Source organism: Cynocephalus volans, chromosome X (assembly GCF_027409185.1).
Source record: "Cynocephalus volans isolate mCynVol1 chromosome X, mCynVol1.pri, whole genome shotgun sequence".
NCBI lineage: Eukaryota > Metazoa > Chordata > Mammalia > Dermoptera > Cynocephalidae > Cynocephalus > Cynocephalus volans.
Window position 1 is genome coordinate 67162460 of NC_084478.1, and position 22183 is coordinate 67184642.

The window sequence follows — 22183 nt, forward strand, 5'->3', positions numbered from 1 at the left end:
CAGTCTCCCGAGTGAGCCACAGGCTGGCCCTTGTTCAGTGCATTTTTAAATTTCCCTTGAGACTTCCTATTTGACCCATGAATTATATATGGGTCACATACACACACACACACGTGTTTTGTTTAGTTTCCAAGTGTTTGTAGAGTTTCCTGTTCTTGTTCTGTTATTGACTTCTAGTTTGATTCCATAGTGGTCAGAGAATGTACTCTGTATGATTTCAATACCTGTAAATTTATTGAGATTTGTTTTATAGTCCAGGATATGGTCTATCTTGGTAAATGTTCCATGGTAACTTGAAAAGAATGTGTATTCTGCTGTTGTTGGGTGGAGTGTTCTGCAAATGTCAATTAACTACTGTTGATTGATGGTGTTACTGAATTCTTACCTATCCTTGCTGATTTTCTATCTAGTTGTTTAGTCAGTTGTTGAGAGGGAGATGTGTCCAACTGTAATTGTGGATTTGTCTATTTCTCCTTTCAGTTCTATCATTTATTGCTTCATATGTTTTGGACTTTGTCATTTGATGCATATGCACTTAGTATTTCTATGTCTTCTTGATGCATTGATTCTCTTATCATTATGTAGTGTCCTTCTCTGTCTCTGGTACTTTTCTTTGTGTGGAAGTCTACTTTATCTGATACTAATGTAGCCACTCCTGCCTTCTTTTGATTAAGGGTTACATGGTATATAATTTTCCATCCCATTACTTTCAACCTACTTATGTATTATATATGAAGTGAGCTTCTTGTAGATAACGTGTAGTCTAGTATTTTTTTAATTCACTTTGCTAATCTCTTTTAGTTGGTATATTTAGATCATTTATACTTAATGCAGTTATTGATATGTTAAGGCTTAATTTAAAATTTCTGTTTGTTACCTCTGTTCTTTGTGCCTCTGTTTTCTTCTGCCTTCCTGAGGGTTACTTAAACCTTTTTTAGAATTCACTTATTTATTTATTTATTTGGGCAGCTGGCTGGTACCGGGATCTGAACCCTTGACCTTGGTGTTATCAGCACTGTGTTTTAATCAAGTGAGCTAACCAACCAGTCCCCTTTTTTAGAATTTAATTTTCATTTATCTATAGTGTTTTTGAGTATATCTCTTTGTATAGTTTTTTCAGTACTTGCTGTGGGTATTACATTATAGATACATAACTTACCACAATCAACTGATGTTGACATTTTACCAGTTTGAGTGAAGAGTAGAAACTTTACTTCCCTTTAAATTCCTTTATGCTCCCTTGTTTATAATATAATTAATCTTTAATATTTGTTCTACATTGAGAACCACATCAGACAGTGTTACAATTTTTGCTTGAACCATCAAACATGATTTGGAAAACTCAAGAGGAGAGGGAAAGTATACTGTAAGTACTCTTTCCCTTGTTCTTTTCCCTTATTCTCTCCTATTTCCTGATGTTCCAAGATTCCTTTTTTTTTTTTTTTTTTTTGACAGCTGGCCTATATAGGGATTTGAACCCTTGACCTTGGTGTTATAAGGCTGCACCCTAGCCAATGGAGCTAACCAGCCAGCCCTAAGATTCCTTCTTTTATCATTTCCTTTCTGTTTAGAGAGCTTCCTATACACGTTCTTTTAGGATAGGTCTTTTGGCAACAAATACTTTTAGTATTCCTTCATCTGAGTATGTCTTGATTTCCTAGAGGATCTTTTCACTTGATATTGAATTCTGGGTTTCCAGTTCTTTTCTTTCAGCACTTGAAAACTGTTGTGCTACTTCCTTTTGGCCTCCGTGGTTTCTGATGAGAGATCTTCTCCTTTAGGTAATGTGTCATTTCTCTCTCTCATTGCTTTCAAGATTTTTCCTTTGTCTTTTGCTTTCAGCCATGTCTAAGTATGGATTTCTTTAGGTTTGTCTTGTGTTATAGTCCTGTAGGTTGCTAAAGTACTGTTCATTTTTTTTTTACCTATTTTCTTTCTGTTGTTCAGACTGGGTAGTTTCTATGGTTCTATCTTCAAGTTACTGATTCTTTCTTCTGTTATCTCCATTCTGCTATTGTACTCATCCAGTGAGTTTTCATTTATTACTGTATTTTTCAGTTCTAAAAGTTCTGTTTGGTTCTTTTGTATCTTCTGTTTCTTTGCAGAGCCTTTCTATTTTTGGCTGACACTTTCTATTTATTCATTTGTTTCAGGAATGTTTGTAATTGCTCACTGGAGCATTTCTATGATGGCTCTTTGAAAATCCTTGACAGATAATTTCAACATCTGTGTCACATCAGTGCTGGCATCTGTTGATTTTCTTTTCTCATTCAAGCTGTGATTTTCTTTGTTCTTGATGTGATGAGTGATTATTTTAATTATATCCTGGGCAGTTCGTGTATTATATTATGAGACTCTGGATATTATTTAAAACTCCTGTTTTTGCAGGCCTCTTCAGACAGTGCACTTCAGTGGCAGGAAGGAGGTACCACTTCATTACTGCCAGGTTGGGGGTGGAAGTTCAGGTTCCCCACATGGTCTCTGTTGAAATCCACCACCTGTTAGGTGGGTGGGTCTTAGTTGGTGTTCCTTCTTCTCTCTACCTTTCAGAGTCTTCTTATGTTTGCTTTGTGTATAATGTCCAAGGTTTATAGCTGTACTTAGTGGGAGGAATAGGGAGAAATGTGTCTACTCTACATTGTTCCAGAACCAGAAGTTACAGAACCAGAATCTTTGCAACAGCTCTTTGGAGCTACTATCTTCCTCCATGAGGTTAAATAACTTGCCCAAAGCTACACAGCCAGTTAGCTGCTGGGCCACGAGTCAAACTTGGGTCTCTTGGACTCTTGCTATAAAATATAGTACTATAGATTGTATAAAGCACTGTTCATGTCAAGTTGTTAGAAAGAAGTTGGGGAAGATAGCGAAAATCAGGGTTTATAAACTCACACACGCACTCCACATTTTTGTTCTAAGTGAAATTAGGTTAAAGTGAACACCATTGTTTTTGGAACAGCAGAAGAGCAGAAGGGTAACCTGCAGCTTTGGGAGTGTGTGGCAAAGAGAAGTCCTAGCATTCATATTCAGGGCCTACTAGATATAATAGATAATGTATAGGCTACAGAATTTCTGCCCTGGAGAAATTCTTGTAGGGTGTCTTGTAGGGTGTGGAGTTAGAAGGGTCAGAAGGACAGCCTGCACTGTCAGGGTTCATAGGATGTCTTTTGGAATGGCATAATTTTTTTTACAACTTTTTATTTTAAAATAATTGTAGATTTGCAGGAAGTTGCAAAAAAATGTATGGGGATGGGGGTCTCTATACCCTTCACCCAATTTCATCCATGGTAACATCTTCTATAACTGTAGTGCAATATTAAAACCAGGAAACTGACATTCATATAATCCACTGATCTTATTCTGATTTCATCAGTTTTACATACACTCGTTTGTGCATGTGTATGTTCTGTACAATTTTATCACATTTGTAGATTCATGTAATCACCACAGTCAAGATGTAAAACTGTTCCTCAAACACTGGGGTGGCATAATTTTTGCCCCAGGCCACCTGGAAGGAGTTTGGGATGGCAAACATGTACCAAAGCTCAGCGTCCCTCAGAGGGGTGCCATGGAAATTCAGGATACTGTGGAAGGTCTGATAGGCATGATGTCCAGGACTGAGTTATGGCAGCTAAATGAAAGTCTCTTTTGGAAACAGAGGCAGTGGTGCACAGTGCAGAAAGCATGACTTGGAAGTCAGGAAAACCTGGCTGGAATACCATCTCTTCCATTTACTAGCTCTGTGACTGGGCAGGTCATTTCACCTCTCTAAGCTTCTGTTTTCTCACCTTTAAAACACGGATAGTTCTTATTTCATATGGCTATTGTGAGGCTTAACAGATATCTATAAAGCATCTAGCACAGTCCCTGGCACAGTAGATACTTAATCCTCTCTGTCACCTAGAATATTCACGCAATAAATACTTATAGATTAGTTACTGTTTGCCAAGGAGTAAGCTAAGAACTGTGGGAGATAGAGATGAATAAAATAGGCTGTGACTTCTAGATAATTTCAGGCTAGAAAATAAGATGGCTTCATTCATTTATTCACTTATTTATTCAACAGATGTGTGCTGTGGGCCAGCCATTGTTCTAGACACCGGGGGATACAGCAGTGAACATGAGACAGTAAACTAACAGCTAACTATATAGAATGTCAAGTTATAATAAATGGTATAGAGAAAAATAAAGCAGGGTGAGCAGGAGAGGAGTGCCACTCCCAGAGCTGGGGGTGTGGTTATTTTATATAAGGTGATTATGGATGGGTTACATATGAGCAGAGGTCTGAAGTAAAGTGAGGGAGGGAATGGTGCTGGTAAGTTGGGGAGAGGTTCCAGTAGAGGAAATAAAGGACCTGAATGGTGAGCAATCCTGGCATGTTACCATTCTGGTCACAGCAAGGCGGCCAATGTTGTTATAACAGTAAGCTAGGGGAGGGTAGTAGAAGCTGAGGTTAAGGGTGAGGGGCGGCGGTGCAGATCACATAGGGCAGTGATTCTCCAAGTGTGGTCCCTGGGACAGTGGGGTAAGCATCACCTGGGAACTGGTTAGGCCAATTCTTGCATCCCATTCCAGACTTAACTGAATCGGAAACTCTGGAGGTGGGGTCCAGGAATCTATGGTTTAACAGCCCTTCAGATGATGCTGATGCACATTAAAGTTTGAGAACCACAGGTATAGGGCCCTGTGGGCCATTGTAAGGATTTGGTTTTTACTCTGGATGGGATGGGAGCCACAGAAGGGTTTGGAGCAAAGGAGAGTTGTGATCTGATTTAGGTTTTGGCTGTTTGAAGACAGACTCAAAGAGAGGACCAAGGGTGGAAGCAGGGAGAATTTGAGGGCTATTGTAGATCGTTATTCCTTAAAATGTGGTCCCTGGACCAGTAACATCAGCATCACTTGGGAACTTGTTCGAAATGCACATTTATAGGCCCTACCCCAGACCTAGTGAATCAGGGTCTTTGGGGATGGGGCCCAAATCTGTGTTTTAACAAGTCCTCCAGATATTTCTGATGTTCTCTAAAATTTGAGAAACACCGGTGCTCTGTTTGGTCAAGGTTATTTCAGGAAAGCAGAAATTGACTTGGGTTTTTCTGATATTTTTTAGTGAAGGAAGGTAAAATGTGCTCTTTTTTATTCATGAATGAAATATTGACTTTCCAGGGCATAGGTGATGACAGGACCTGGCTCCTTGGGCACCCTCAGAGAGCAGAGGTTGAGCAGATAACAAGCCAGATAGGATCTTGAGCAATCTCATCACATCTCAGGCCTCTCCACTCCTCAGCTTCCACTCATTTCCATACATCTGGAGGAATTGAGTACCCACTTTTGTATTCTCAACAGCATTTGACTCTACTAATTACATCACATATTCTAGTTATATATTATAGTGTTTCAGTGGAGTCACGAAGACTTGAATTTTTATCCTGCTCTGCTACTTACTACTTTTGTAATTGCCAACAATTTATTTAACCACTCAGACTCAGATTTCTTACCTGTTAAATTTGAATAATATTAATGATGATAGCTAATACTTATCATGTTTGAGGTACTTTAAGTACTTTACCTTTTTACCTCATTTAATCCTCATAACAACCATATAAGGTGGGTACTTTTAATATTTCCATTTCACAGATGTAGAAATTGAGGTAAGAGAGGTTAAGTAAATTGCCTAAGTTCACAAGTGGCAGAAGTGAAATTCAAACCCAGGCAGTTGGCTCCCAAGTCTGTACTTTTTTTCATTGGTTATGAATATTCATGAGATGCAAAGCTGATTGTCATCACTTGTGCCCAAGATGTGATGGCCAGATTCATACCAGCAGCATTCCCATTACCACAAATTGTGATTATACCCTGTGTACCCCACCCAATTATCCCCGACCTCCCTACCCATCTCCCTTTCCCCTGCTCCACTTTGTATCCCTACAGGTGTGCTCTCTCCCTCTGCAAGTCCAACACACCACTGTGGTCTTTCCTTCCTTTTTTCTCTCTTAGCTCCCACTTATGAGTGAGTACATGTGGTATTTATCCTTCTGTGCTTTGCTTATTTCACTCAACATAAGTTTCTCCAAGCTCATCCATGTTGTTGCAAATGGGAGAATTTCATTCTTTTTTATGGAAGAGTAGTATTCCATGGTGTATACATACCACATTTTCCTTATCCAGTCATCCACCAATGGACATTTAGGTTGGTTCCATATCTTGACTATTGTAAACAGTGCTATGATGAACATGAGAATGCAGGTATCCCTTCAACATGATGACTTCCATTCCTTTGGGTATATACCCAAAAGTGGGATTGCTGGATTGTATGGAAGATCTATCTGTAGTTGTTTAAGAAACCTCCATACTGTCCATAGTGGTTGTACCAATTTACAGTCTCACCAATGGTGTAGGAGCATTCCGTTCTTTCCACACCCCCACCAGCATTTGTTATTCTCCATCTTTTTGATTATAGCCAGTATAACTGAGGTGAGATGATATCTCGGTATGGTTTTAATTTGTATTTCCCTAATGACTAGTGATATTGAGCATTTTTTCATGTACCTGTTGGCCATTTGTATGTCTTCCTTTGAAAAATGTCTATTCAGCTCCTTTGCCCATTTTTTAATTAGGTTTTTTTTTTTTTTTTACTGTATAATTGCTTGAGTTCCTTGTATATTATGGATATTAAGCCCTTGTCAGATACATAGAATTTTCTCCCACTCTGTAGGTTGTCATTTCACTATTGATTGTTTCCTTTGCTGTGCAGAAGCTTTTTAATTTGATATAGTCACATTTGTTTATTTTTTCTTTTGTTGCCTGTGCTTTCAGGCTCATGTTCATAAAGCCTGTGCCCAGACCTAGTTCCTGAAGTGTTTCACCTGTATTTTGCCTTAGTAATTTTACAGTTTCAGGTCTTATACTTAAGTCATTAATCCATTTTGAGTTGATTTTAGTATAAGATGAGAGATGCATGTCTAGTTTCATTCTTCTGTGTACGGATATCCAGTTTTCCCAGCACCACTTACTGAAGAGGCAGTCTTTTCCCCAATGTATGTTTTTGTTGCCTTTGTCAAATATCAGATGGCTGTAAGCCTGAGGGGTGATTTCTGGGTTCTCTATTTTGCTCCACTGGTCTTAGTGTCTGTTTTTATGCCAGTATCATGCTGTTTTGTTTACAATAGCTTTGTACTATAATTTGAAGTTAGGTAGTGTTATGCCTCCAGCTTCCCCCCCCCCCCCCCCCCCCCCCCCCCCGCTCAGGATTGTTTTGGCTATTCAGGGTCTTTTGTTGTTCCATATGAATGCTAAGATTGTTTTTTCCATTTCTGTGAAGAATGTCATTGGTATTTTGATGGGGATTACACTGAATATGGAGATTGTTTTGTGTAGTTTAGATATTTTCACAGTGTTAATTCTTCCAATCCAAGAGCATGGAATGTCTTTCCATCTTTTTGTATCTTCTTTAATTTCTTTCAATAGTGGTTTGTAGTTCTCATTATAGAGATCTTTCACCTCCTTCGTTAAATAGATTCCTAGGTATTTTATACTTTTTGTCACTGTTGTAAATGGGCTTACTTTCTTGATTTCTCTTTCTGTTAGCTCATTATTGGAGAATATAAATGCAACTGATTTGGGGGCATTTATTTTGTATCCTGCAGTGTTACTGAAATTATTAATCAGCTCTAGGAGTGTTGTTGTTGTTGTTTTTCCAGCTCTAGGAGATTTTTGATAGAGTCTTTAGATTTTTCTATGTATAATATCATGTTATCTGCAATTAGGGACAGTTTGACTTCGTCTTTTCCAGTCTGGATGCCCTTTATTTCTTTCTGTTGCCTGATTGCTCTGGCTAGTAATTCCAGTACTATGTTAAGTAGAAGTGGTTGGAGTGGGCATCTTTGTCTGGTTCCTGTTCTTAAGGGAAAAGCCTTCAGTTTTTTCCCATTCAGCATGATCCTGGTGGTGGGCTTGTCATAGATGGCTTTTATTGTTTTCCTCTAATACCTAATTTGTTGAGAGTCTTTATCATGAAGAGATGCTGAATTTTGTCAAATGCTTTTTCAGCATCTATTGAGATAATCATATGGTTTTTGTACTTGAGTTTGTTGATGTGGTGTATCACATTTATTGACTTTCGTATGTTGAACCATCATCCTTGCATCCCTGGGATGAATCCCACTTGATCATGGTGTATAATTTCTTTTTGATGTGTTGCTGTATTCTGATTGCTAATATTTTGTTGAGGATTTTTGCATCTATGTTCATCAAAGACATTGGCCTGTAATTTTCTTTTTTTGTTGTGTCTTTGTCTGCTCTTGGTATCAGAGTTATGTTGGCCTCATAAAATGATTTTGGGAGAGTGGCTTCTGTTTCAGTTTTTTGGAATAGTTTGAGGAGCATTGGTATTTATTCCTCTTTAAAGGTTTGAGAGAATTCAGGTGTAAAGCCCTCCAGACCTGGGCTTTTCTTTGTTGGAAGATTGCTGATTACTGCTTCAATCTTGTTGCTTGTTATTGGTCTATTCAGGTTTTCTATCTCTTCTTGGTTCAGTCTGGGTAGTTTGTATGTGTCCAGAAACTTATCCATATCTTCCAGGTTTTCATATTTGTTGTCATACAGTTGTTTATAATAGTCTTTAATGGTTCTTTGTATTTCTGTGGTATTGGTTGTAATGTCTCCTTTTTCATTTCTAATTTTTGTTATTTGGGTCTTCTCTTTTCTTTATTTTGTTAACCTAGCTAATGGTTTGCCTGTTTTATTTATCTTCTTGAAAAACCAACTTTTTGTTTTGTTCTTTTCTATTGTTTTTTGGGTCTCTATTTCATTTAGTTCTGCTCTGATCTTAATTATTTCTTTCTGTCTGCTGCCTTTAGGATTGGAGATTGTTGTTGTTTTTCTAGTTCTTTGAGGTGTAGCATTAGGTCATTTATTTGAACTCTCTCCATTCCATTGATGTAATCATTTATTGCAATAAATTTCCCTCTTAGTACTGCTTTTGCAGTATCCCACAGGTTTTGTATGATGTGTCTTTATTTTCATTAGTTTCAAGAAAGTTTTTGATAGCCTGTTTAATTTCTTTTTGGTCCCACAGGTCATTCAGAAGCCTATTGTTTAGTTTCCATGTATTTGTATAGTTTCCAGGGCTTTGCTTGTTATTGATTTCCAGTTTTAGTCCATTGTGGTCTGAAAATATACTTGGAATGATTTCAGTTTTTTTTAATTTGCTGAGACTAGATTTGTGACCTGATATGTGGTCTATCCTGGAGAATGTTCCAGGTGCTAATGAGAAGAATGTATATTGTTTAGTTGTTGGGTGAAATGTTCTGTATATATCTGCCAGGTCCAGTTGGTGTAAGGTGTAGTTTAAATCCTGTATCTCTTTATTGATTTGTTGCATGGAAGATCTCTCCCATACTGAGAGAGGGGTATTCAGGTCACCCACTATTAATGTATTAGGGCCTGTTTCTTTCTTTAGGTCTAAGAGTGTTTGCTTTACATATCTGGGTGTTCCAGTATTGGGTGCATACATATTTATGATTGTTATGTCTTCTAGCTGGATTGATCCTTTTATTATTATATAGTGACCTTCTTTGTCTCTTTTTATGTTTTTTGGTTTAAAGTCTATTTTATCTAATGTTATAATAGCTACTCTGCTCGTTTGGTTTCCATTTGCATGGTATATCTTTTTCCATCCCTTCACTTCTAGTCTTTATGTGTTTGTATAGGTGAGGTGGGTCTTTTGAAGACAGTATATACTTGGGTCTAGCTTTTTAATCCAGTCAGTCAGTCTGTGTCTTTTGAATGGGGAGTTTAATCCATTCAAATTTAGGGTAGTTACTGACAGATATTGTTTAATTCCTGCCATTTAATTGCTTTTAGTTTAGATGATTTAAATATCTTTTGATCATTATTTCCCCTTTTATTTCTCTTCTTCAATGTTAGTTGGAAATTTAAGGTGGCATGATTTAACTTCTTTCCCTTTCTCACTGGCATTTTTGTTTTAACAGTGGGTTTTTCTCTTTCTTGTGTATTCATGATAGTGATCATCATTTTTCATATTCCAGATGCAGGACTCCCTTGAGAATGTCTTGCAGAGCTGGTCGTGTGGTGATGAACTCCCACAATTTTTCTTTGTCTGAGAAATACACTATTTCTCCCTCATTTCTGAAGGGGAGCCTTGCTGGGTAAAGAATTCTTGGCTGGCAATTTTTTTTCTTTTAGCATTTTGAATATATCATTCCACTTTCTCCTGGTTTCAGTTGAGAAGTCTGCTGTTAGTCTGGTGAGGGTTCCCTTATAGCTGACTTGACACCTTTCTCTTGCTGTTTTTAGAATTCTCTCTTTGTCTTTGAGTTTTGCAAATTTGACTATAATGTGTCTCGGGGAGGATCTTTTTGGATTGAATCTGTTTGGGGACCTTTGAGCTTCCTGGATCTGAAGGTCTGCATCTCTCCCTACACCTTGGAAGTGTTCTGTTATTGTTTCCTTGAATACGTTTTCAATATCTTTTCCTTTCTTCTCCCCTCCTGGAATACTCACAATTTGGATGTTAGAGTGTTTGAGGTTGTCTATTATCTCTCTTAGATTTTTAAAATTATTTTTAATTGTTTTTCTTTTTTTTTGTCTGCCTGGGTTATTTTGAAAAGACCATCATCGTGCTCTGAAATTCTATCTTCTGCTCGCTCTAGCCTGCTGCTCAAGCTCTCTGTTGTGTTTTTTATTTTGTTAAGTGAATCTTTCATTTCTAGGAGTTCTGCTATACTGTCTTTTAAGGTATTAATCTCTTTGTAAATTTCCTCCTTCATATTCTGGATATTTTTCCTTGTTTCATTGTGTTTTCTAATCGAGTCTTCTTTTGTCTCTTCGACTTTTCTTAAGATCATTGCTCAGAATTCTTTTTCAGACAGTTCAAGGATTCCTTGTTCTGTTGGGTCTGAAATTTGAACATTACTGTATTCCTCTGGAGATGAGGTCTCTGCTCACCTCGGCAGCTGCTCTGGCTGTGGGTGCTTCCTTCCCCTCCGGGCCTTAGACTGAGCCCTGAGTGCCACGCGAGCCTTAGCTCACCTTGGCAGCTGTTTCAGCTCCCGAATCTGTACTTTTAACCTCTGTGTTGTAGTGTCTCTTAATATTGTACAGAATGCCCTGATTTGTTATGGAGATTAAATATAATAATATATGTAAAATTCATAGCTCAGTTTTCTTCTCATTTCCTATTATGTATGCTTCTAATTCACTCATTTACTTACCATTCTGTTACTCTGCTTTATTTACTTTGTAGCACTTAGAAAACTTTCTGGCACTGCGTGTCTTCCCCTCTAGAATGTCAACTTCATGAGGGCAGTATCTGCTCAATAAATATTTGTTGAATTTATGTATTTCTTTACTTAACAAATATTAATTAAGTGCCCACCTACCATGTGCCAGGCTCTGTGGTTCACATTGTGGATAATTCATCTTAATCTTGAGACCTGGTGCTGTGATGATTGTCCTCTTCACTAAGGAAGCCACCCAGAGGAAAACATCATTTAGCACCCTTGGTCCCTGGTGATAATTATCGACACAGTGCAACCAGAAGTCTGATTTTCATTTATCTACCTCCCTGATGTGAGGTGTTAATCTAGCACAATGAACGTTTGTTGAATTGGGTGGAATAATAAGTAAAGCAAGACTGGGAGATAGAGAAAGTGAGGACTTTTGATAGTGGCGGGAGACAGTAAGTAAATGGGCAGTTTAAGTCAGTGTGGTGAGAGCTGAAATAGGAATGGTGTGTGTGGTGGTGCGAATGGAGCCACGGCAGAAGGGGCCACATGTGATGAAGCCGGGATGCCAGAAACAGCATGGCACTCAGGTCCAGCTGGCTTTTTAGAGCATGGTCAGCTTTGTGGGTGTGCAATCACTGTAGTCACATGGGGCCACGTGCTTGAAATTTAAAATGCTCTGCGATTGTCTTGAAATTCTATATAATTTTACCTTTGTGTTCTGTATGTGATGGGACAATGGAGTGTGTGCTGTGGTCTTAGAGCCTTGGCTCATGTGTGGTCCTACCTTCTGCTGCCTCCCTAAACAGGTTCTTGGCTGGCTGCCTGGGGCTCTGGACCCAGGTGCAAGTGTGGAGAAAATCAGGTCAAGTGTGTATGCACACTGTATGCTGAGTCATATGCTGGTGGAGAGAGACCATGGAAGAAAGGGAAAAGTTTTTTTTTCTGTTTTTTGAACAAGAATCTCCTGCTTTTCATTTGCACTAGGCCCCACAAGTTATGTAGCTGACACTGTGTGTGAGGGGCAAGAGGTGAGCCCATAATAAGTTTATACTTTACCTTAAGAAAAATAAGAAGCCTGTGAGGGGTTTTAAGCATGGGTTGACAAGATCAAATTAGTGTTTTTAAATGATCGCTTTGGCTGTAGTGTGGTGGACCAGTTCGGTAGGGACAGAGTAGAGGCCAGGAGCCCAGTTAGGAGGGTAGGACAAGAATCCCAGTTAGAGATGATAGTGGCCTGGTTTAGGGCAGGGGCAGGAAGGATGACAGAAGGGCACAACTGAAAGCTAATTAGGAGATAGAATTGATAGGACATGGATTAATAATAGCAAACATATGTGGAGCACTTACTACGTGCCAAGCGTTGTTCTAAACACTTTACATAAATTAATTCATTTACTTTTGATAACAATCTTCTGAAGTAGGTACAGTTTTTATCCCCGTTTTACAGATGAGGAAACTGACGTCCAGAGAGGTTAAGTAACTTGCCCAAGATCCCACAGGTAGTAAGTGGCATAGCCAGGTTGGAAACCGAGACAGTCTGGTCCTAAAGTCTGAGTTCTTAATTGGATGCTAGAATGCCTACTTCAGGGTATAGTGGAGGGAGAAAGTGAGAGGTAAATCAGTGGCTACCAGGTTTTGGTTTTCTTGTAGGAGAAGCTGCATTCAGTTAAGCCAGGAAGGTGAAGGAGGGTTTGTTGAAGGGGATACAATTGTAGAACTGTTTGTTTACCAACAGATGGGATTGCTGAGGTACTACAGAAAAGTTAGGAAGGGAGTTGAGCAGTGGGTGTTTGGTGTAGAGAAAGCACATAGCCATATGGGATGAAATTTCAGGAGAAAAAGATGACTGGAGGGACTTCCTTCATGAGCAGTGTCCAAGGGTAACAGGGGTATGAGGCAGAGCATGCAGTCCAGGGATGTGAGTTAATGCTACAAGGTCTGGGGAATGTATTTAAAGAAGGTTTAGGCAGGTGAAGGGTGAGGGTTTGACTAGGTAAAAGAAATAATATCGGTTATCACTTATTGATTACTTACTGTGTACCAGACTCTGTGTTCACTGTGCTACATACTTTATATGCATGATCTGATTGAGTCCTTAAAGAAGTCCCTACAAAGTTGTTGGTGATAGCCCCCATTTATTGATATGCTATAGGTTTACAGGCATAGGATTATTAGTCGGGAAGATGGTGGGGTGATGGGGTCCTGATCCCAGGAAGTCAGTTTACGAGCATGATCTTGGCTGAAACTATTTGAGCTCTGCCCTATTTTTATGCTTCCTGCTGTGTGTGGCCAACCAAAGGTTTTAGGAAGTTAATCTTAGCCAGAAGTTATTTGGAGCACTGCTGGTGCCTTCCCTGGTGAGGGACAGGTTTAATTTTGTGAGATTACCATATGTATTAGTCCTTTTCTGTTACTTGTAACAGAATACCTGAAACCAGGTAATTTTGAAAGAAAATGAAATTTATTTCTTACAGTTTTGGAGGCTGGGAAGTCCCAGGTCTAGGGAACACATTGGTGAAGGCCTTCTTAGTGATGACTCTGCAGCGTTGCAGGTTGTCACATGGCAAGGAATGGCAGGAGCAAGCCAGCTAACCTTCTCACTCACTCTCTTTATAAAGCCATCAGAACCACGCCTATGATAACTCATTACTCCATGAATGTATTAATCCATCCATAAGGGCACAGTCCTCATGATCCAGTCACCTCTCAAAGGTTCTACCTTTCAAGTACCATAATTGGATTTCCTACCCTCTTAAAAGGCTGTTAACAATGAGTGTTAGGTTTCCATTACATTAACTTTTGCGGGATGCATTTAACCCTTAGCACCATCTCACATACATGCAAAGTCAAATTTTCAAAATTAAATAAATCTTTTTTAGACTTTAAAATATGAAATAACATATGTTCATTGTAGAAAATTAGAAAATACAGATAAGGAAAAGAAAAATGACTACCTGTAGTCCTTTACTCAGATCAATTGTTGACTATAAAATATGCTTTTTAATCCCTTTCGTTTAATAAAGTATCACAAAGTTTAAAATTTGGGTTATATGTTGAAATAATGTTTTGTGTATATGGGTTAAATAAAATATTGTTAAAATTAATTTCACCTCTTTCTTTTTACCTTTTTAATGTGACTACTAGAACATCTAAAATTACATTTGGCTCACATTACATTTCTATTGGATAGTGCTGCTCTAGAGTCTCTCCCAGCTTTGACCATTCTGAGGTTTAATGAATCTTTACTCTGTGTACATTTTTCATTCTGTCATAATTGTTTTAGACTAGTGTAGTCCATTAGAATTTTTGCATTGATGAAAATGTATTATAATTTGCCCAATATGATAACCATTAACCACATGTGGCTACTGAGCACTTGAAATGTAGATAGTGTGATGAAGGAACTGTATTTTAAATTTTACTTAATTTTAATGAATTTAAATGTAAATAGCCACATGTACCTGTACTAGACAGCACTATTCTAGGCCTTATAAAACATAAAATTCCCATTACCCTTGGCTGGTTTTCTCTTTTCCAGTTGTGTTGGTGTTGAAGAGGAGAAGGCTGCTGACATTGACCTCTACCACTGCCCCAACTGCGAGGTCTTACATGGGCCCTCCATTAGTAAGTAGATCTTAGGGTTTCCAAGAGAAAAAAGTCCAGAGGAGAGACAAAGGAAAGGAAGCTTGGGAGGGCAATTGCCTTTGCCCGAGTGCTTCAGATTCATCTTTATTAGGAAATATCAGAAGCCTGTGCAGGCCAGCAGCTGAGGGTAGAAGTACATAGCTTCACCTCCCTCCGTTTCTAGGGATTGCCTAGAGGATGCACCCATCTTCGTTGGGAACTTTCTTGAGTCTGTGAGTGCCTCATTGACTGCAGGTACTCCAAAGGGTTGTTGGATTGGTAGAGGAGAAGGATCTGCTGAGGCATTTGCTCTTGGAATCATAGCTTATGGCCATTCTTACAATCTCATGTCTTTTTGTGGCTTAGTGAAAAAACGCCGTGGATCTTCAAAAGGGCATGATGCACACAAGGTGAAGCCAGTGAAGACTGGGAGTCCTACATTCATTCGAGAGCTCCGGAGTAGGACTTTTGACAGGTGAGAACCCCTGGCTGAAGGGCTGGTGAACACCAGGGCTCTGGGAGACTGGGACCCATCTCTTCCCAGCTTACCAACATACTGAGGCTTTTTGTGGATGTTCAGGGCTCTACAAGTTCCCTCTATGGAGGGAACTTCTGTTTTGGTCAGTTTCTGAGAAATAGTAGGTAGAGTTTCATTTGATGTACAGAGTACATTAAGGTCCACTTGTAGAAATTTTTGGTGGTTGGGAGACAATATTTAGTTAAGTCTGCAGAGGACACTTACGTGGACCCAAGAAGTACTAGAACTAGAAGGAGTCTTAAAGATCAGAAAGTTTAATTCTCTCATTGTAGAGAAGAGAAAACTCTTTAAAAACAAAAAAAAATTTTTTTTTTTTTTTTTTGGTGGCTGGGCAGCTCGGGGATCTGAACCCTTGACCTTGGTGTTACGACTTCATGCTCTAACCAACTGAGCTAACTGGCCAGCTCCCCCTAAAAATTTTTTTAGTAGTCATGTATTTCTTTTACAATCAGAGTTTTTTCTATTAAGCTGAGCTTATTAATCTTCAATTGAGCAAAACTAATGAGTTAAAAATTAATGAGTAAAGCACTCTCTCTTGCTTGGTTTTTAATTCACTGGACCATTTTTAGCTTTCTGTAACTGGAATATTCTTAGGAATAATTGTTTCTTCAAAATATTTTTTGTTTAATTTGTTTATTTAAAGGCAGTGAATCTCCTCTCTACTCCAGACCCATCAGGTCCCTTCTTTAAAGTCAACCAATTTCTTGTGCATTCTTTCAGAAATAGTTTTTGCATAATCAACATACATGTGTTTGTATATCCTTCTTTTTCTTTTTCTTTTTTGACACAAATGGAAATGCTATATTGTTCTGCATCTTGGTTTTTTTTAAAAAAAAAAACCTAAACTTTATATCTTGGAGATCAATCCATAACAGCACATACAAATGTTCCTCATTCTTTTTTATGGCTATTTAGTATTATATTGTATGGATTTACAATTTATTTAACCAGTCCTCTATTGATGAACATTTGATTCCAATATTTTGCTATTAGAAAAAAAATGCTCCACTGAATATCTTTGTACTTAAATTTTTGCATGTGTGTTGATTATGTGTGTAGATTTACTGTCTAAAAGTGAAATTATTAGGTCAAAGAGTATTATGTGCTTTAAAAATATTTGTAAATATTGCCAATTGTTTCCAAAGCGGCTGTACTATTTCACACTCCCACAATGTACAGATTTCCCTATATCCTAGCCAACATTGTTTATTGTCAAACTTTTTTTGCCCTTTTTGATAAGATAAAAAATGAAATCTTGTTGTTTGCATTTCTTTAATTATGATGGAGGTGAGTAGATTTTTGTACATTTATAAGCCATCTTTATTTCTTTCTCTGTGAACTGCTTCCGTGTGCTGAAATTTTTCTATTATGTTACTATTTTCTTACTGATTTATAACAGCTTTCTGCGCAAAAAATTTTAATTTTTATGTAAATTTGTTTATTACTATTTTTAATTACTACTTGGCCTTGTCTCTCCCATGTTTTTTCTAGTACTCTTACGGCTTTATTTTTTGCAATTTAATCTTTGGACCATCTAGAATTAAGAGTGAGATAGACATTGAGCTTAATATGTTTGTCTCAGCAAAACTTGTCAAATAGTCTATCTTTTCTCCAGCATCATTTTTTCTCCTGTTTTCTAGTTAAGTGTGTGTGTTGAGAAAGTGGTTGTAAAAATTGTTGGGTTTTTTTTTAAATCAGTCTTTTCCCTTTATGCCAGTGTTTTAAATTGGATGATGCTGTTCTAAGTTAGAACAAATCAGCTAAACTTGTCAGATATATCTTTTCTTCCTGGGCAGGCTGTTGAATGATTTCTTCCTTTGTCATCTGTAGAAGAGCACCCTATTGACAGATATTCCCCACTTTTGCCAGTGACCTGGTCTCTTGCCTTGGACAGGTCATTTCTTCCCCAGCATATGAGGTTAATGCCATTAGTTGCCAGCCCACATTTGGTCCCCTGAGGAAGACCCCACCCCTTGAGTGAGTGGCAGTGTCCAGTGAGTCTTTTAGTGGGTAGGGCCTTGGGTTCAAGCTTTCTCTCCTGTGGTCTGCAGCTCAGATGAAGTGATTCTGAAGCCCACTGGAAGTCAGCTGACTGTGGAATTCCTGGAAGAGAATAGCTTCAGTGTGCCCATCCTGGTCTTGAAGAAGGATGGATTGGGGATGACGCTGCCCTCGCCATCATTCACTGTGAGGGATGTGGAACACTATGTTGGTAAGATACCATGGACCCTTTTAACTATGACATTGTTTATTCCTGTCAAGACCTGTGTCCCTTCCCTTCCTATCTACCTTTTGCATTTCCTTTTTAGCCATCTTGGGAATCTGAGGTAAAGTGCCTTGCCCAAAATCATTCTTTGGCAAAACTAGAGCCAAAATCCTTGTCTCCTCTTCCTTCTCCTCTTAAATACAACCCCTAGGTTGAGCCCCATTTTGTTACCTGGGGAATTCTAGGGATCTTGGTCTTTCTGTCCTCTGTCGATATGAGAAAGCCTTTGACTCTTGTTTTCACATGCCATTTGTCTTCTGGGCATGTGTTTTTGGAGTAAAGAGGAGAAAAAGTGAGGAAACAGGGTTCAGATAGGTGGGCTATACTATGTGTGAGGCTGTATGCCAGGTAGTTCCATAGCCCTACCAGTCCTGGATCTAGCACGTAGGTCTAAGGAGAGTGTGATGGATTCCTACACCCATCCCCAAACACACACACACACACACACACACACACACACACAGACACACACACTAAGGAGAGTGTGATGGATTCCTACACCCATCCCCAAACACACACACACACACACACACACACACACACACACACACTGTCTAAGGAAAGAAGCTTTGAGTGTAAGTCCATTCTAGGGACTGGTGGGGGTACCAGAGAGGCTACACACACACACACACACACACACACACACACACACACACACACACACACACACACACACACACACACACACACACACACACACACACACACACACACACACACACACTGTCTAAGGAAAGAAGCTTTGAGTGTAAGTCCATTCTAGGGACTGGTGGGGGTACCAGAGAGGCTACACACACACACACACACACACAGTGTCTAAGGAAAGAAGCTTTGAGTGTAAGTCCATTCTAGGGACTGGTGGGGGTACCAGAGAGGCTTCCCCAGTCCCTGAGACCACTTGGTGCAGAACCCATCTCTTTATTCCAGGTTCTGACAAAGAGATTGATGTGATTGATGTGACCCGCCAGGCTGACTGCAAGATGAAGCTCGGTGATTTTGTGAAATACTATTACAGTGGGAAGAGGGAGAAAGTCCTCAATGTCATTAGTTTGGAATTCTCTGATACCAGGTAGGAGGGGTAGAGGTAACAAAAAAGCCTAAAAAAGCGTGGAACTTGTGATATACTGAGTATATATTCATATTCCTTTCCCTTCCTCCTGGTGGTTTCTTCCGTAGAGATGGGGAGCTGGGTTATACTTTCTAGGGTAGCTGCTCACATTATAACAACCAAGTCATATTTTTCCTCCACAGTTTCTAGCATTGAATAAATTACACAGTAGTTATTTTAATTAATTTTTGTCTCCTTCAAGTCCAGGACAGCTTTGTTTGACCTTTTTATCGTATTTAGATTGTGGCATGGTCACTGTCTGACTGATAGGATAAGTCTTCTGTCCCTAAAAATAGATTTATTGAAATTACTCCCAAGTAATTTCTGTAAGGATAAGGTTTCTTATCACTTGGGAGAGTATAGTGCTGGTAATACCAAGGTCACGGGTTCAGATCCCCATACCAGCCAGTCACCAAAAACCAACAAAAGGAAAGGATTTCTGAGATTCACTTAAAAAAAAATTTTTTTTGTATTTCTTTTTTTTTTTTTATTGAAACATAATTGATTATACATGTCTGTGTGGCACAGAGTTGAATATCAATACCTGTGTACAATATATAATTATCAAATCAGGATAATTAGCATATTCATCATTAAAAAACAGTCATTCTTTGTGAGGTTTCTTTGATTTAAAAAGAAAAAACAGCTATATTATAACTTCTAAATGATCTATCTGGACTCATGCACTCTCTCTCTCTGTATATATGTATATACGATCTTCTCTGTACTCAGAACTGTGAGAAATATCAAGAAATCATAACGTATCTTTTTGCCCTTAAGTTTACTGTCTGATTGTTTACTTTTAGCTTTTAGTTTTGTCATAATTATAGATTCATAGAAAGTTGCAAAAAGATGTACAAGGAGGTCCTGTGTACTCTTTAGCCAGTTTCCCCAATGGTAACATCCTATATAATTATAGTACACTATTAAAACCCTTGGTGTTGTTTTTGATACAAGGCTAAACAAACTGAGTGTGTTTAAGAAACTTTATTTATACCTCACTTCATCCTAAAAGAGTATTTGAGGTAGCTTATAGAGATGCAGAGAAAAAAAGAAAATTGGAACAAACGGAAAATAAAGGTGGGAAAATAGGATGCATCTGGTGGGTACTCTACATATAAAATGCGTGTATAAATGTCTGATAGTTGGTGGAGATGGACCGTAGAGTTTCCTCTACAGTCTGAATTTCCTGAAGGTCAGAACAAAGAGGGGAGTGCAGTGTAAGATTTGCAGTGTAAGATTTGTGGTTTTTTGTAGGATAAAAACAACCAGATGTTTCAGAGAAACACTTCTTTACCTAGAACTGAGCCCTGAGAGGTTTCTCTAATGGTTTCTCCTAAAGAAGACACTGTGAGATGGGGCTAGTTATAAACCAAGTGCCAAGTGAGTTGACTGGGGTGGGAGGGAGTATAAACATTTAATGGAAAAAATGACCACCTTCAATGAAGAAGGCTGTGGAGCTGATAATTCTGGAGTTGGTTGGAATGAGAATGTTTACCAGATTTATAGAAATAAGTATCTTAGGGGACAGGGGAGAGGGAGGTGGAGAAAGAGGAATTGGTAAAGGGACAAGAAAATTAACTACATTGTATATTGATAAATTAAAATTTTTTTAAAAAACGTATCTTATGTGCCTTGGCGATTCTGTGGAGAGAACTTGTTCTCTGTCTTATCTGACCTTTACAGAGATGTGGGGTATTTTATTCAGGCTTCAACCTTCAATTCCCAATCAGCTGATATCTGCTGTCTACCCCTTCCTTGTTAGGCTTTCTAATCTGGTAGAGACACCCAAGATTGTTCGAAAGCTGTCATGGGTCGAGAACTTGTGGCCGGAGGAGTGTGTCTTTGAGAGACCCAATGTGCAGAAGTACTGCCTCATGAGCGTGCGGGATAGCTATACAGACTTTCACATTGACTTTGGCGGCACCTCGGTCTGGTACCATGTGCTCAAGGTAGGAAGGCATATAGCTTCTGGAGGCAGCCAGGCCTTGGGTCTTCCTGTTTGTGTCAGCTGTCAGCACAAAACAGGCTGCTGAGGCCCACCTGTCTCCCAGATTCTCTTTCGTTGTGACATTTGGTTTGAAATTTCCACATAACTCCTCTATCAGAGTTGATTGAGTACTTGGTGGATGTGCCATAATACCATATACACTGATGATGGCCTGTCTCTACAGTTTTGATGCTTAATCCAAAAGTGTTTTGAGGGCCAGCCCGTGGCTCACTTGGGAAAGTGTGGTGCTGATAACACCAACCCCACGGGTTCGGATCCCTATATAAGGATGGCTGGTTCACTCACTTCAGAGAGCGTGGTGCTGACAACACCAAGTGAAGGGTTAAGATCCCCTTACCAGTCGTCTTTTAAAAAAAAAAAAAAAAAGTTTTGAATTATAGCAGATACCTGGGGTTTTCCCAACTGTTACTTTACTTTCTAATTGAACCAATTTATACTCCTATCAACATGTATGGAAATATCCATAGTACTTCAAAAATTCCTGGTAACATGAGAAACTTCCCCTCCCCCCAACTTTATTGAGGTATAATTTATATACTATAAAATTCAACCATTTTAAGTGTATAGTTTGAGTTTTGACAATTGCATAGTCAGTTAAATGCCACCACAGTCAAGATAGAACATACGTATATGGGAAGTCTTTTTAAAGTCATAATTCCTATAGACAATTTCCTTTTTAGTGGTTGTTACAGGTTTGTAATTAGCATATTAATTATCAATGACTGTAAAGGATTTTTGAGGTCTGGAAAACAAATTTCTTGAAGAATTTTGATTGTTTTTCACCGTTGTTCACTATTTAGTTTTCTTATTGGAAATGCCAAGGAAGGAGCGGAAAACTTGAATTATGGTTCTTGTCCAAGTGATCACAAATCATCAGCTAGTTGTTTGGTTTATCATGAAGAAATTGGACCATGTATATGAAAGTACTGTTATGCAAATGTTAGATTTAACTTTTTAATTTTTAAATAATTTTATTTTTATAGAAAAGTTGCAAAAATAATGGGGAGAATTCCTGTGTCCCACCCAGATTCCCCAAATGTTATCATTTTATTATATTCTCTCTTTCTCTAAAGCAAACATAATAAAATGGGTATTTTTTTTTTTCCTGAGACATTTGAGAATAGTTGCAGACATGTGTCCTTTTATCTCTTGATAATTCAGTGTGTAGTTCTTAAAAACAAAGGTGTTCTCTTATAGTCACAGTGTAGTTATCAAAATCAGGAAATTAACATTGAAAATACTACTAATCTACAGGTCTGATTCAAATTTCTCCATTTGTACAGTAGATATTTCTAGTGTTGTTGCTTTTCTTCATTGAAATTTATCATTGTGAAATGTTGATTGAACCAGTCAAGCTGTGGGGATATCTTTGTGTTAGTGGATTTTTGTTCCT

At 38.5% G+C, this 22183-nt stretch overlaps 1 protein-coding gene across 3 annotated transcripts in view; it reads left to right on the forward strand.

The window, feature by feature from the left end:
• The window catches only part of PHF8 (PHD finger protein 8), a 102692-nt gene that overhangs the window by 6362 nt on the left and 74147 nt on the right, over positions 1-22183 (forward strand). For all 3 annotated transcript variants that reach the window (XM_063084365.1, XM_063084367.1, XM_063084366.1), the window contains exons 3-7: positions 14782-14867; positions 15234-15342; positions 17457-17617; positions 18599-18740; positions 20545-20731. In XM_063084365.1, the coding sequence (XP_062940435.1) occupies positions 14782-14867; positions 15234-15342; positions 17457-17617; positions 18599-18740; positions 20545-20731 (685 nt within the window). The remainder of the gene's footprint in view (positions 1-14781; positions 14868-15233; positions 15343-17456; positions 17618-18598; positions 18741-20544; positions 20732-22183) is intronic.